This window comes from Podarcis muralis, chromosome 13 (assembly GCF_964188315.1).
Source record: "Podarcis muralis chromosome 13, rPodMur119.hap1.1, whole genome shotgun sequence".
NCBI classification, from domain to species: domain Eukaryota; kingdom Metazoa; phylum Chordata; class Lepidosauria; order Squamata; family Lacertidae; genus Podarcis; species Podarcis muralis.
Genome location: NC_135667.1, coordinates 12,682,792 through 12,696,708, shown reverse-complemented (window position 1 = coordinate 12,696,708; position 13,917 = coordinate 12,682,792). Strand labels below are relative to the sequence as shown.

General features: G+C 49.0%; 1 protein-coding gene across 2 annotated transcripts in view; it reads left to right on the top strand.

Annotated features, from left to right (window-relative positions):
- Positions 1-13,592, top strand: part of LPCAT4 (lysophosphatidylcholine acyltransferase 4) — a 34,479-nt gene extending 20,887 nt beyond the window's left edge. The window contains exons 2-14 of one of the 2 annotated variants that reach the window (XM_028701935.2): positions 338-480; positions 596-816; positions 3,756-3,868; positions 3,967-4,027; positions 5,024-5,082; positions 5,528-5,562; positions 5,788-5,842; positions 6,525-6,607; positions 7,369-7,494; positions 8,390-8,531; positions 10,880-10,978; positions 11,891-12,047; positions 12,972-13,592. In XM_028701935.2, the coding sequence (XP_028557768.2) occupies positions 338-480; positions 596-816; positions 3,756-3,868; positions 3,967-4,027; positions 5,024-5,082; positions 5,528-5,562; positions 5,788-5,842; positions 6,525-6,607; positions 7,369-7,494; positions 8,390-8,531; positions 10,880-10,978; positions 11,891-12,047; positions 12,972-13,129 (1,452 nt within the window). In that variant the 3' untranslated portion in view covers positions 13,130-13,592. The remainder of the gene's footprint in view (positions 1-337; positions 481-595; positions 817-3,755; positions 3,869-3,966; positions 4,028-5,023; positions 5,083-5,527; positions 5,563-5,787; positions 5,843-6,524; positions 6,608-7,368; positions 7,495-8,389; positions 8,532-10,879; positions 10,979-11,890; positions 12,048-12,971) is intronic. The other variant, XM_028701936.2, reaches the window with a different exon arrangement.
- The last annotated feature ends 325 nt before the right edge of the window (positions 13,593-13,917 follow it).

Genomic DNA, 13,917 nt, shown 5'->3' with positions numbered 1-13,917 from the left:
CATCCTTTTTATGTATGTAATCAACAAGCAACAGAGCAAAGCCCCCCCCCCCAATTATTCCATTTTACAATTTTAGATCTGGAGATTTTAATAAGCATATTAATATTACACCCCCACACCCACCCTATCTATGCCCCAGACTTAAGGTGATGACTATCCCTGAGGTGGGTTCCTCATGCAGGGAGAGAGGCTGACCTAAGACTGGGCTTTAGGACCTCTTGGTGCTCCCTACGGTCTTACGATTTTCTTACATTCTCCTAAAAACAGCCCGACACAAGGGACTTGACCTGGGCTGCCTTCTTACGACGTGCCTCCCTCTGACTTTGCCTTTTTGCAGTTCTATGTGCTGGGAGCTGTGCTGGCCCCGATCCGTGTCGCTCTGGCCTTCGTGGTCCTGTTCCTCATCTGGCCCTTTGCGCTGCTCCAGGTGGTGGGATTGCCGGAGGAGACCCTCCAGGAGCCCTTCTCCGGCTGGAGAAAGTAAGTGGTGGGCCCCGCTCCGTGGGTTGCCTGGCCCTTTGGACCCTCCTGTGCTCGGCTCTCCTAATGCCCCTTCCTTTTGTTTCCCGCCTCCCCATTTCTCCCCCCTTTTCAGCACAGTTTCTCACGGTTCTGTCTACTTCCTGAGCCGCCTGATGTTCTTCTTGCTGGGCTTCATGAGGATACGGGTCCGGGGTCAAAGGGCTTCGCGCCTGGAAGCTCCCATCCTGGTGGCGGCCCCTCACTCAACCTTCTTTGACCCCATCATCCTGCTGCCCTGCGACCTCCCTAAGGTGGTCTCTCGCACCGAGAATCTCCACGTGCCGGTCATTGGAGGTGAGTGACTCCAGCACAACAGACCAGGGCCGTGGGGAGGGAAGGGAATGGGGCAGCCTTGCAAGGTGGGAAGAGGTTGCTCTGCGGCCCTCTCGGAGCGATGCCTCTGAAACGAGGACCCCATCTGAACTCAACATTTGAAGCTCTATCATGCCACTTTCAGTAGCCACGACTTTCCCACAAAGAATTCTGGGAACTGTAGTTTGTTAAGGATGCTGAGAGCCATAGGAGCAAACTCCTAAGGACTGAGGTCCCTTTGCCCACCCCCCAATAAAATATTTGAGAAGGCCTCCCACCCCCAAGTTGCCATTCAAATGACATGTGTGTGCCATGTCATGTGATTGGTTATGTGGGGTGAGGCTTACCTGTCCCCACCCCATATTTTATTCAAGTTGGCACCCCTGCACAGAGTTGTTAGGAGACCTCACAGAGCTGCAATTTCTAGAGTGTTCTAGGAAGAGCGGTTGGCTGTAGCACCACTTTGTGAGGGGAATAGGGGGGGTCTATTAGCACTTGGTAAACTACCTTTCCCAGGATTCCTTGGGGAACATAATGGCTGTTTAAAGTGGCATGAGACCATTCCAAATGTGTAGTGCAGATGAGGCCCAGCTCTTTCCATGCCTAGGTCAACATTGTAAATGCTGCACCCATCCCGGCTCTCTCATCTCCTGGCATTTTATTCCCCAGGATGGCCTGAAGCCTCTTTTTTCATGAAATGATGTGTATGGGTTAGCAGGAATAAACCCTATGTGCTGCCCTGCTCCGTGTCATTCCTACTGAAACAAATTTCTCCTCAGTCCGGCTAACTTCCAGTCTCGTTCCTGGGATTTGGGGAGGGGGAGCACTTCAAATTACAAAGCATATTCAGGTGAGGTGAGGAAGGTTGGTTTGGTCTTCCCATTTCCTGTTCAGAGAAGTGTCAAGAGAAAGGCCTTTAAATGTAAACGTAGCAGATACGTGAATGAACACATGTGGCTCTCCTGTGACAATTTGTTTGGCCCTCACTTGAAGACAGTTTTGTATACTCACTCATCTGATTCTCCCAAAATCTCAGCTTTATCAGGGTTTGGGGAGGGGGGTTGGCAAGGGGGGTGGTTTTTACTGTTAAATAACTCCATGTTCGTGTCGAAGCTTTGATGGCAAAGACTTTAATTTCAGCAGACCAGGTGGCTTAGGAGGGAAACGTGCTTGGGAAATAAAGAATGCCTCGTAACGTTTGTGTCAGTAAAGCACCGTATAATAATAAACAAGAGGCTGAGAAACAACAGTGGGCGGTGGACGTCCCCTTCCTGCCTCGCTGGTGGGCTTTCGATGGGACCACCTCCATGAGGCTCTCTCAGGTGTTGAGACCACACTGCATGCCACCAACCTGAGAGGCTCGAAAAAGAGGATTTGACTAATTAATGGAGAAATTGGAGACCAATTCAATGGCTTCTACCCATGATGGCTGTGCTCTGCCTCCACTGTCAGAGGCAGCAGTTCTTGTGAACACCATTGGCCTAATCCAGGAGGCCCTCCTGATGTTCTTATAAATAAAGCTCTCTTGGCAGTTCTGCCACTGCCAGAAGCATGGGGAGTGGCGACCTGGATATGGCAGGTTCCTCTGCGACAGCCCCAGACTGTGGAAAGTCCCTGACCACGGAGGTGCATTTAGCATTCCCATTTCATAATTTCTGCCATATGCAGTAGACACACCTCTTTACCCTTAGCCTTTAGAATCAGAGAATCGTAGCATTGGAAGGGACCTCAGGGGTCATCTAGTCCAACCCCCTGCCATGCAGAAGTCTCAGCTAAAGCATCCAGGACAGGGGACCACCCAACCTCTGGTTTAAAAACTTCCCAGGAAGGAGAGTCCACCAACTTCCAAGGGAGACCGTTCCACTGTTAAACAGCCCCGGCTGTCAGAAAAGTTATTCCTGATGTTTAGTCGGAATCTCCTGTCTTGTAACTTGAAGATTACAGTCATAACTCTTGTTACGTTTGCTTCAGGTTAAATCTTTTCAGGTTGCGTCCCACGGCAACCCGGAAGTACCAGATATGGTTACTTCCGGGTTTCGCTGCTCGCACATGCACACTCAAAAAGACGTCACGCACATGTGCAGAAGCGGCGAATCGCGACACGCGCAGACACGGGTTGTGTTCTGCTCATGTTGCGAACGGCGCTCTGGAACAGATCCTGTTCGCAACCAGAGGTACCACTGTACTTCGACAGTAAAGTATTTACAGTGGTACCTTGGTTGTCAAACTTAATCCATTCCAGGAGTCCGTTCGACTCCCGGAACCATTCAGAAATCAAGGTGCGACTTCCAATTGGCTGCAGGAGCTTCCTGCACTCAATCGGAAGCCGCATTGGATGTTCGGCTTCCTAAAAAAGTTTGCAAACCAGAACACTCACTTTTGGGTTTGCGGCGTTCGGGAGCTGATTTGTTTGGGAGCCGTTCGGGAACCAAGGTACCACTGTACTGGGATGTGCGTCTTTTGTTGAATCTATACTGTTCAGGCTGGAACAAGTTTCTTTTATTGTGTGTGTCTTTTAATACATTGTTCTGCTTTTAAAGAATAAATATATGACTGTGTCACCATGACCTCCCCTGGGACCTAGTGGCTAAGGGTGGACCAGAGATCTTAAATAAGTTGATTAAAATAAACAACAACAACAAATCCGTTTATTGTGAGGACCATGCCTGTACACAAACATCGACACAACAATAATTAAAAATATTAAAATAAAACAAGACTTCTGGGGAAGCTGGTCAGCTCTACTAAACCGGCCTTTGGTCTGATCCAGCTGGGCTCTTCATATGAAGCACTCGTTCAGATCGCCACAGCGATTTCAGCGATTTAGGGAAAGCTTCCTTAGGCCCATTGAGGTGTCTGGCGATGACCCAGGGATGCCCCTAAGTCCAATCCCATTTCTCTTTCTCTTCCACCCCCACCAGCCCTGCTGAGGTTTAACCAGGCCATCCTGGTCTCGCGTCACGACCCGGCTTCTCGCAAGAAGGTAGTGGAGGAAGTGAAGAAACGGGCAACTTCCCAGGGGAAATGGCCGCAAGTAAGGTTTTTACAGGAGCTGCAGTTTGCATTCCTGAGTTACCGGTTTGGGTCCCTGAGTAAGATAATCCACTTTACTTCCCCTTCTCTTGTTTGCAGGTACTTTTTTTCCCAGAGGGAACCTGCTCAAACAAGAAAGCCTTACTGAAGTTTAAACCAGGTAAGAGGCTGTGGGGAGTTGGGCAGATGAGCCTGTGGACAGAAGTGGGTGCAGGGCATTTTAGCTGAGGTAGGAACTCTACTCCTCTCCATAGCTGTCAACTTTCCCCTTTTCTTGCGAGGAATCCTATGCAGAATAAGGGAATTCCACTTTTTTAAAAAGGGAAACATTGAGAGCTATGCGCCTCTCATTCATGCTGGGCAGACATTCTAGCAAAAATGGGGGCACAGCCTGGGTTTACTTTCAGCCACCCATAGGATGACTTGCAGTTATTTTCATTGATTATAGTTTGTTGTTGTTTAGTCGTGTCCGACTCTTTGTGGCCCCATGGACCAGAGCACTCCTGTCTTCCACTGACTGCCGCAGTTTGGTCAAGCTCATGGTTTTTGTCCATGGAGTTTTCTTGGCAGTTTAGCAATTCTTTATTGTACAGTCATACCTTGGAACTTCAACTTCCAAAATGTTTGGAAACCAAAGTGCAGCTTCTGAAAAGGCTGCAGGAAGATCCTGCAGCCAATCAGAAGCTGCGGAAGCCACACTGGATGTTCAGCTTCCAAAAATCATTTGAAAACTGGAACACTCACTTCTGGGTTTCAATTGCTTGGGAGCCAATTTGTTCGGGAGCCAAGGCATTTGAAATCCAAGGTACGACTGTAATTTTTAATGTAAACTGTGTAGGTGCAAATAATAATTTAATTTGCGGGCATTTAAGTTTTCTGTTTACTGTTATATTCCAATGGATTATTTAATATTGCTTTATTTGATATAAGTTGTTTATTTGTAAGTTACATTTTTATTATATATATTTTTCCAGTGTTGGATCAGATTGCTATTAGGTGTGTCGCCTTTGCTATCTATTTTGCTGTTTCTTCAGCTTGCAAAACCGCCTTGTGTATAGCAATACAGAAAGGCGGTACACAAATTAAAAGTGACTTGAAAAGAATGAAACGAAGGACACAACAGCAAGTCTTGAGGGTGTGTGTTCTTCATCCTCAGGTGCCTTCATATCTGGTGTCCCCATCCAGCCAGTCCTCATTCGATACCCAAACTCTCTGGTGAGTCTACAAGAACATTAGGGAAGGGTGGTAGAACATCTGATTGGCTTGAGGAATCATCATCATCATCATCATAATTTATTTATACCCTGCCCATCTGGCTGGGTTTCCCCAGCCACTCTGGGTGGCTCCCAAAAGAATATTAACGACATGATAAAACATCAAACATTAAACAGCTTCCATCCCTGACATCTCCAGGTAGGGCTAGGAAATATTCCCTGTCTTACACCCTGGAGAACCACTGTCAGTTGGTGCTAAGCTATATAGACCCCATGTTTTGGCTTTGCATCATTCCATTGCTGATGTTCCTAAAGGTACTGATGGTGAGGCAGCTGAAGAGGCTGTATTTCAGTTCCTCCGCACATGCGTACAGCTGTGCACGTGAATTCGATGCCATGACAAACCTCCCTAATTTTTTTTTTTTAAGTGCTTCTTTTCTTTATAGGATTCGACGACATGGGCATGGAGAGGACCTGGAGTGTGAGTAATTGATGTCAAATCTGGAATAATAATATAATAATAATTTATTATTTATACCCCACCCATCTGGCTGGGCTTCCCCAGCCACTCTGGGCGGCTTCCAGAAAAATATTAAAATACTGGAACATTGTGTGCATTGATGTGTGGGGTGGGGTGTGCTTGTTCTGCAGGCTGATGTGGTCTCGGTTTGTAGCCAAGCATCACCTTCCATTTTTGTCCTTTCAGGTTAAAAGTCATCTGGTTAACAGCATCTCAGCCCTGCACAACAGTGGAAGTCGAGGTAAGGAAATGTCTTTCTTTTCTTTGCACCACAGCGCCCCCTACTGTGTCATGCTTCCTAAGTCCCAGATTGCCCGAACTCTTTAGGATTCAGAGTCAGAATCCATAAATTCAGATTCAGTTAGCTACCCACTCCACTTTTTGAAGGGAGTAGTTTTTCGAACACCCCTCATCCCCACCACTAACATTGTATAACTCTTTTATCATATGCAATTATTGGAATTTCTGGAAAATTTGAAGCCGTAGAGAGGGAGAAATGTTTTGCTGCTGTTTTTTTCTAGGGAAAAAGGGTGGAACTTTTGAGGGGAATTGAAATAGATGCAATACTCATTTGCCAAAGGTGAACTCATTTTACTACTTTAACTGCATAGAATGCACTATTTAGCAGAGGGGATGGCATGCAACGTACAGAGCAATCGTGAGGATGTTTATTCAGAGACAAGGCCCACTTTTCAGTGGAGCTCACTCCTAAGTAAAGGATCCCTGAAATTTCTCTCCTACTGGAAAAATGGGGGGTGGGAAGTCCTAGTAGAGTGGGGAAAGAAAGTAGGGGAAAAGCTGTGATTTTTTCCCCTTCCCATGAGGTTTCGTGGACCATCACAACTCTTAATCACATCCAACTCTTAATCCACAGCAAGCCATCTCTCCCCAATCGCGCTCATAATTCTTCCTGTCATTTTCAGTTCCTCCCAGTTTATCAGCCCAGCGCTGAGGAGGCTGTGAACCCCACACTGTACGCTAACAATGTCCAGAAAGTGATGGCCAAGTAAGTATGGAGAGGGAGCGGGTGTTCGTTGTTTGGGGGAGTGAGGGACTTTGGTAGGCTGGGCATGGGGTGGAATTCTGTTTAAAGTCCTTGCTTCCCCTCAAAGAATTCTGGGAAGTGAAGGTGACCCTTCAACAATTCCTAGCACCCTTAACAGTTCCCAGAAATCTTTGGAATTACAGTTGCCAGGAATCTTTGAGGGGAAGCGATGTGCTTTCTGTGTATGGCACGGATACGACCGAAGAGGTCCAGAAATGAGGAGGAGAGGCAGTGGCTGTGTGGAAGAAATGAGGTGAAAAAGCTGGACCCAGGCCCCCAACAACAGCCCCACAGGTTGCATGGACACGATCAAAAGTCCTCCATTCCACTTTTTCACATTGTGGAAACTTCTGCTGCTTGAAAGGTGTCAGAAGCAGCCGCAGGGACTGTGAGCACTTAAACCTGAGGCAAATAGGGAACATGGTAGCTGTAGTCAGAACAAGAAGGAGTAGCAGGTAAAATAAAGAGAGAGAGAGAGAGAGAGAGGCTTTTCTGCTAGCAGGAAAAACCCCATCACCCTTAAGCAGCTGATTCAAGTCTCTGGTGGTTAATGTCTGGGGGAGACGATCAGGATGTTTGTGGGCAGTGTGACTGCAGCATTGGCCCTTGATGCAATCTGACGGGAAACCCCTCCTCTTATCAGGTGAGGCCTCAATTTGCTACTTAGACCTTTTCCCCCCTCTCCTCTGCCTCTTGCCCCTTCTCCCTTTTTTTTTGGCCAGAGCCCTGGGAATCCCAGCTACAGATTGCGAGTTTCTGGGCAACCTTCCAGTCACCGTCGTGGGGCGCTTGAGAGTGGCCCTGGAACCACGCATCTGGGAGTTGGGCAAAGCGCTTCGGAAGGCCAGGTGAGAGGCCACATATGTGTGCAGGAAGGTTGCAGGTTCAACTCCAAGCATCCCCAGTTAGAAGGATCAGGAAGTAGGGGCTGGGAGAGATCTTGGCTTGAGATCCTGGGAAGCCACCCTGAGCCAAAGAACACTGTCTAGATGAGTCTGTTCTCTAAAAAAAAAAAAAAGAGGAATGGAGGGGCTGGGAACACACAGGAAGCAAAGGAAGATGCCTCATATCAGACTCTTGGTCCATCTAGATCAGTGTAAACGACTGGCAGCAGCTCCCCAGTCTCTCCCAGCCCTGTCTGCAGATGCTGGGAATTGAACCAAGAACCTTCTATGTGCAAAGCAGATGTTCTGCCGCGGAGCACGGGGTGTGCGTCACTGGCAGGAGAAAGACACTAGTTCAAGAGTGCACGAGAGGGTCCCACATCAGGGCCAGCTGCATAATGATGGTTGAAGCAGCAGTAATGCCCAGGATGCCACATTGCATTTTCTGAAGGCATCTAAGTTTCCCTTCAGTCTCCTCTCGCGACGGGCAGACATGTCCCCTCATCATCCATGGCTGAGTGAAGCATGTGGGGAAATCCAAAAGAAGGGTACAGTGGTACCTCTGGTTGCGAACGGGATCCATTCCGGAGGCCCGTTTGCAACCTGAAAGGAACGCAACCCATGTCTGTGCCTGCGCGGGCCACGATTCGCCGCTTCTGCGCATGCGCGTGACGTCATTTTGCGCGTCTGCGGATGCACGAGCGGCAAAACCCGGAAATAACCCTTTCCGGTACTTCTTGGTTGCCGTGGGACGAAACCTGAAAACGCTCAACCTGAAGCAAATGTTGAGATATGACTGTACTTGTTACGGTAAATGTGAAAACCTTGTTTTCCTTATTGCTTTCTCCCCTTCCTGCAGGTGCCCGACAGGTGGAGTCAAGGGTCATTTGGATTCCTTGCCTGCAGGTGCATCAGGACAGCTAGGGCCGAAGGAGCTGGCTCATTGGCTGGGGCTGGCCTGCCCTGAGGATGTCGAAGGGCTCTGCACCTATTTCCAACAGGTAAGTGGGAGCAGGAAGGAAAGCACAGAAGCGGCTTGTGCAATCGTAAGCCAGTATATTAAACGCGAAATGTCCTTGAGGGTTTTGGCAGGACAGCGGTATGCAAATGTAGCAAGTACAGTGGTACTTCGGGTTAAGAACTTAATACGTTCTGGAGTTCCGTTCTTAACCTGAAACTGTTCTTAACCTGAGGTACTACTTTAGCTAATGGGGCCTCCCACCGCCACCGCACGATTTCTGTTCTCATCCTGAAGCAAAGTTCTTAACCCGAGGTACTATTTCTGGGTTAGCAGGGTCTGTAACCTGAAGCGTCTGTAACCGTTATTGTTTTTTGTTTGTTACTATGGTATTTATTTTTTGTGTTTTAATATTGTAAGCTACCCTGTGATCTTTGGATGAAGGGCAGCATCGAAATTTAATAAATAATAATGATGCGTTTTATTCATTGCATTTCTATCCTACTTTTTCTCCATGGAGATCAAAGTGGTTCTCCCCCTCCTTATCTAATCCCCACAACAGCCCTGTGAGGTAGGTTAGGCTGAAAGGCCATGACTGGCCCAGCGTCAGCTTCATGGCCAAGTGGGGATTTGAACCCTGGCCTCCCAGGTCCTAGTCCTAGTCCTAATAATAATAATAATAATAATAATAATAATAATAATAATAATTTATTATTTGTACCCCGCCCATCTGGCTGGGTTTCCCCAGCCACTCTGGGCGGCTTCCACAGAGACCAAAAATACACTAAAATATCACACATTAAAAACTTCCCTGAACAGGGCTGCCTTAAGATGTCTTCTGATTGTCAGGTAGTTGTTTATCGCTTTGACATCTGATGGGAGGGCATTCCACAGGGCGGGAACCACTACCGAGAAGGTCCTCTGCCTGGTTCCCTGTAGCTTTGCTTCTCGCAATGAGGGAACCGCCAGAAGGCCCTCGGCGCTGGACCTCAGCGTCCAGGCAGAACGAATCCTAGTCCAACGCTCTAACCACCGCACCACACTGCCTTTCCAAAATAGAAAGGACATGGAAAGATGTGGTATTAAATGAATATCCTGAAACAAGGGGAGATGCTTTGTGAAAATGGCTGCAAAAATTCTAAATCACTGTTAATGTGCTCCCTGATTGGCTAAGGTTGGCCATTGTGATCTGCATGGGGAAAGCCGCCATTGTCTTAGCTATGTAGGCCTAACTTGCCCTCCGTTTTGCCTGCACATAGCCAAAATCTGATGGGAAACAGAATGGGGGAAATAATAAAACAGGGGTGAGCTATGGCTGTGAACACCTTTGCAAAAAAAAAGGTAATCCAGCCCCCTGCCCAATTTGTCGCTACAGTGGTACCTCGCAAGACGAACGCCTCGCAAGACGGAAAACCCGCTAGACGAAAGGGTTTTCCGTTTTGGAGGCGCTTCGCAAGACGAATTTCCCTATGGGCTTGCTTCGCAAGACGACAGCCCATAGGGAAATATCCGGGACAGCGGGGAAGCGCAGCGCGTCTTCCCCACTGTCCTCGGACCTCCTCCGAAGCCTGGCGGCGGGGCGGGAACACCTCCTCCCGCCGCCGCCGGGCTTCAGAAGGCTCCTCCGAAGCCGGGCGGTGGGGCGGGAACACCTGCCCCCGCCGCCCGGCTTCGGAACGATGCTCCGAAGCCGGGCGGCGGGGAGGGAACACCTTCTGAAGGCGGGCGGGAGGCGAAAGTCTTTGTTCCCCCCTGCCTGCCTTCCCGGGAGAGCGGAGAAACGCAGCTCGTTTCTCCGCTGTCCCGGACAGCTTTTGAAGGCAGGCAGGGGGGAGCATAGACTTTCGCCCCCCGCCCGCCTTCAGAAGAGGTCCTGGACCTCTTCTGAAGGCAGGCGGGGGGCGAAAGTCTTTGCTCCCCCCCGCCTGCCTTCCCGGGAGAGGGAGAAACACGCTGTGTTTCTCCGCTGTCCCGGACGGCTTTTGAAGGCAGGCAGGGGGGAGCATAGACTTTCGCCCCCCACCCGCCTTCAGAAGAGGTCCTGGACCTCTTCTGAAGGCAGGCGGGGGGCGAAAGTCTTTGCTCCCCCCTGCCTGCCTTCCCGGGAGAGCGGAGAAACACAGCGTGTTTCTCCGCTGTCCCGGAGGGCTTTTGAAGGCAGGCTGGTCTGAAGGCGGTTTCCCTAGGAACGCATTAATTGATTTTCAATGCATTCCTATGGGAAATCGTGCATCGCAAGATGAAAAACTCGCAAGACGAAGAGACTTGCGGAACGAATTAATTTCGTCTTGCGAGGCACCACTGTACTTTTTGAGGTTAAAGTTGAGCCAGGAGAACATCTGGCTCAGTGTGCAATGCATTTAGTCCTCTCCTTCTTTTATCTCTTCCCAGGATGCTGATGGCAACATGGACTCCCGGGAAGTGGCCCTAGCCCTGGAGGCATTGGAAGGAGAGCACAACCCACAAGAACTGACGTTTCGTGCTTTTAAGGTAACCACTGTGGTTGAGTTCGATGGAGAGAAAGTCAAGCTAGTAATTCGATGGAGACAGAGAAACCCAATTCTCTACTAAACATCTAAACAATGAGTTGGACTGCGCTGGCTAGAGGGTATGGGGTGATGCCTAGCCCTTCTGGCTTGCTGCTTCCCCCCTGCATTCCACTCCCCCAGCCATTTTTCTCCTAGTGGCGGGGGGAAATGCATCTCAGCATCTTGGTTGCGGAGAAGCATCCAGGGAGGGGAGTTCTAGGGTGGTCCCTACAGGACTTCTGTCCACGTGAAGCACAAGTGGGATTGTGAGTTTAGAAAGGGGTTAATCCGAGCGATGGAAGACATGGCTGTGTGCTGCTGTGGTCTAAACCACAGAGCCTAGGGCTTGCCGATCAGAAGGTCGGCGGTTCAAATCCCCGCAATGGGATGAGCTCCTGTTCGGTGGAAGCTTCTGCCAACCTAGCAGTTCAAAAGCACGTCAAGTGCAAGTAGATAAATAGGTACCACTCCAGCGGGAAGGTAAATGGCATTTCTGTGTGCTGCTCTGGTTTCACCAGAAGCGGCTTAGTCATGCTGGCCACATGACCCGGAAGCTGTCTGCGGACAAACGCCGGCTCCCTTGGCCTGTAGAGCGAAATGAGCGCCGCAACCCCAGAGTTGTCCACGACTGGACCTAATGGTTAGGGGTACCTTTACCTTTAATCTGAGCGATGGAAGACATGGCTGCGTGTCTCTGTGTCGGTCTGGGTGGGCTATAGAATGAAAGGGGCGGGGATTGGGGCAAAGTGGACCAAACCAAAGGTTTAAAGGGGAGGAGCCTCTGCTGTGGTGGGAAAGAGGGCATTATATGCAATGTTGCATTCAGAGTTCATATTTGTGTTGCTGACACGTACACCCCTCTGTACAACACTAGCTCTTCATGGAGACAGACGATGAGGCAGAGAACAGTCGGCTTTGCCAAGATGGATTCTGCGCCATTTTGCGCCTCCTGCTGGGCACACCAGGTGCAGATGGGGCCGAACTCTATAGTCGACTTTGTGGGGACCACAGCCAAGATGGATTGACCCTCGGTGAGATCCCTCATAAAAGCAGGGCATGGAAGGGAAAGGGGAGGCGTGACAGGTGTCATTGTATATCGAGTAAATGAAGGGCACGTTAACATCAAGTTTTGAGGAAGAAGGGCGTTGGGTTTTGAAGACTCCTAGGAAGTGGGTACAGACCAGGGTCTCATCCACACCATATATTTTAAGCATATGGCTTCCCCTAAAGAATTCTGGGAACTGTGGTTTGTTTGTTAAGGGTGCTTGGAATTGCAACTCTCTGAGTAGGTGAACAACAGTTGCCAGGAGTCTTTGGGGGAAGCCATGTGCATTAAATATATATTCAGGAAGGAAAGAGGTTGCTGATTGGGTAGAAATGAAATGAGAAGTGTGATGTGTTGATTTTGGTCAGCTCAGCTAGGGAAAATGACGAGGAAGCCCCTCTGGAAATGGAGAGATGGAGGGTTATGGAAATGATTATGGAAGAGGATTGGGGACAGCTATGGTAAGGGGCAAAAAGTCAGGAGGTTGATAAAAGCTGCAGGAAGAGGTGTCAACCCCGGGGTGTCCAACATGGCATCTGTCACTGGCGCCCAACGCATCATCTCCTCCCTCCCTGCTGAAATTTGTTGTGAAAGATGCATTCTGCAGTAGCCAGTAGACTAGCTGCAATGTTTGTCAGATTGCCCAGGCAGGCGAGCCCACAAGAGTTTCTCAGGTTTGCAAATGGGCCCATGGGTCCCAAAAGGGTGTCAGCGCCTGGTCCATACTGATGCAACTTCTGATGCCAGGGGATTCTCCTAGGGCTACCCATACACCACTTTTACACTGATATTCCTTATTTGTGCTTTTTATCTTGTGAACTACGTCGAGATCTTTAGATGAAGGGTGGTATATAAAGCTAATCAATGAAGTAAAATATTCACCCTGCTTTCCTTTTTCTCTCTTACCCAGATGAGTTCCAAGACTTCTCTCTCCGCCACCCTGACTATGCCCGCCTCTTCAGCACGTACCTGCGCCCGCCTGTGGCGTGCACTCTGTCCAAGCCTGGCCTCCCGCCCACCTATGCTAATGGCGTTCCTGCCTCCCCTCCCAAGAGCAAGGCAGACTGAAAACCCCCTGAAAACTCTTTAGCCATGTGTATACAACGAAACACACACACACACACACACAGCCATGCCACATCCTTGGCCACGCAGACCCCGCCCCTCCTGCTCGCTTGCTCGCTCTCTGCCGCCACGGTGGTTAGGCAAAGGGGGGCGGAGACACCCCCATCTCAGGGCAACCGTAACCGGGGAATCACAGCCGCAAGTTCTTTGGGGATTGGGGCTTCTCTCCGTTTATTTTAAAAGTTTTATTTTTGTTATGTTTTAATTATATCATTTTATCTTACGTTGTTGATATTCTGTTTTGTTCGTTTGTCAATGGGAAGGGAAGGATGGAAGGGTGAGATACTGTTGCTTTTCGTTTTATTTTCTGTTTTGTAAAATATAAAAAGTGCTATTTTATATATAAAATAAATATCTATATCTCTATAATAAAAAAAAAGATATATGTATTAAGTTTTAAAACAAAGGTGGTTCCTGATTTTGTTTGTTTGCTAAGACAACTTCTGGAAGACTGGGGGAAGGAGTTTGGGCTGTGGGTGCGGAAGATGGAGGCCACACCTTGAGTTTCAAGGTTTTTAGTTCAAGGTTTTAAGGTTTTTAGTTCAAACGTTGGAAGTTGGTCCATTTGAGCAAGTGGAACACTGACCCAGAACTCACTCTCTCTGCTTTCAGCCATCCCCCATCTGCCTGCCTTCTTACTTACAACCAGTCCAGGGGTTGGCACTGCCAGTCATTGCCTCAACCATTGTCCAGTGGCTGGCATAATGGGACACCATCACTGCTCACCTGAT